The sequence below is a fragment of the Amphimedon queenslandica genome, unplaced genomic scaffold, assembly GCF_000090795.2.
Source record: "Amphimedon queenslandica unplaced genomic scaffold, v1.1 AMPQUscaffold_4159_Cont23858, whole genome shotgun sequence".
NCBI classification, from domain to species: domain Eukaryota; kingdom Metazoa; phylum Porifera; class Demospongiae; order Haplosclerida; family Niphatidae; genus Amphimedon; species Amphimedon queenslandica.
This window is the reverse complement of record NW_003555525.1, coordinates 10-1491: the sequence shown is the minus strand read 5'-3', so window position 1 is coordinate 1491 and position 1482 is coordinate 10. Positions and strand designations below refer to the sequence as shown.

The 1482-nt window shown below is 31.0% G+C and overlaps 1 protein-coding gene across 2 annotated transcripts; it reads right to left on the bottom strand.

The window, feature by feature from the left end:
* Positions 1-91: 91 nt before the first annotated feature.
* On the bottom strand, positions 92-1247 carry LOC109592724 (uncharacterized). Of its 2 annotated transcripts, none has more exons than XM_020008105.1 (3): positions 1089-1247; positions 508-540; positions 92-372 (listed from the first exon to the last, which is right to left on the bottom strand). In XM_020008105.1, exons 1-3 carry the CDS (start codon positions 1220-1222, stop codon positions 126-128), a joined length of 414 nt encoding a protein of 137 aa, XP_019863664.1. In that variant the 5' UTR covers positions 1223-1247; the 3' UTR covers positions 92-125. The 2 variants fall into 2 exon arrangements, with proteins under 2 accessions (XP_019863664.1, XP_019863665.1); XM_020008106.1 differs by having other exon boundaries at positions 92-369.
* Positions 1248-1482: the final 235 nt, after the last annotated feature.

The following is a 1482-nucleotide window of genomic DNA, read 5'->3' as shown; positions in this document are numbered from 1 at the left end:
TATCAGTGTGTGTGTGTGGTATATAGGACCTCATGAAAATAGTTACTGGAACACACCAACAACATTATCAATTGTTAGCTATTCATCATACTATTTATAATAATAAATATACAAAAGAATATACATTAATCTTCATCAGTGCTGCTATTCCAGTTGCTGTTCTGTAACATGATCTGTTCCCATTCTCTCCTCTCCATCAGTTCTCTCTTTATCTCTGACTTGTTAAACTTTATCTCTCCGTTACCATGACAACATATGTGAACGGCACACAGTATAACATGTATAGTGACAGTACTTAAACCAATTAATATAATAATAATTAATTGATTATCATTATCATTAGCACTGTAATTAACTGGAGGAGATCCACTACTACAAAATGAAAGAAAAAATAGAAAGTATAGTATCATCATTTCATGTACATACAAGCATATTACTAATCTATTTCCCCCCTCTCTCTCTCTCTCTCTCTCCCTCCCTCCCTCCCTCTCTCTTTCTCTCCCTCACCTATTATTAGTTCCATTACAACTATCAATAGATCAGACATTGCACATCTACTTAATAGTTCATTTACTTGTATTTACTTCTATTTTTAAAATAAAGTGCTTGTATTTACTTGTACTAGGGTCAAAAATATTCTCTATTTTAGAAAACTTAATTCATGTATTTTACTAAAAAAATCATCAACTATCATGTATTGAAATGAAGAAGAGAGGACAAAAACACTTAATAGTTATTTATATGTTTGCATAAAATGCACTCATAGTACAGTAAATGAGTATTGTTAAGTATTATTTAAGAAAAATGAGTTTTTCCAGTTTAGAAAAATGAGTTTTTCCAGTTTGGAAAAACTGCTACTGTGAGATTACTGCTAGAAGTGGATGGAAGAGAGATTCAATAGATGATGTCCTTGAGCATATGTGTTACTTGGTCACACCAAATTCAATTAAGGCGTGGCTTAAGTAAATACATGATTTTATTCTTCTACTTACAAAACAGAATCATGTATGTACTTGTATTTATTTTATCATAAAAAATTGTGTAAATATTCATATATCGTCTATAGATGTGCAATGTCTGCAATAGATTTATTATCATTATTCAATACAGTAATATCCTGTAATGATACATCATTAGTAGGAGACAGTAACGAGGAGGTTGAGTTCATCACTGGCACTGCAGTACTAGCATCAGGAGTATCAGTTGATAATGATGATGGCATGATCTATTAATGTTATATTATTATTTATTTATTTATTTATTTATTTATTTATTATAACACTTTACAACACATAGAACATATAGAGACAGAGACAGGGAGGAAAACAGGTGAATTAGATGTGTTGAGGGACTAACACCAAGTACTGGAGTAGCCTGAGAAGTTTAGAGAGGATAGGGTGATAGAGGAAGAGGATGAGAGAGGAAGAGATACAGATTACATATACACACAAAACAAAATTACCAAAATTAACTTAATTTATT

Coding starts and splice junctions, on each gene's coding strand:
- LOC109592724 (XM_020008105.1), bottom strand. CDS start 1,222: ATGCCATCATCATTATCAACTGATACTCCTGATGCTAGTACTGCAGTG. Junction 541..1,088: donor GTATTGAATAATGATAATAA/ATCTATTGCAGA, acceptor GTGCAATGTCTG/ATCTATTGATAGTTGTAATG. Junction 373..507: donor TGTAATGGAACTAATAATAG/GTGAGGGAGAGA, acceptor TTCATTTTGTAG/TAGTGGATCTCCTCCAGTTA.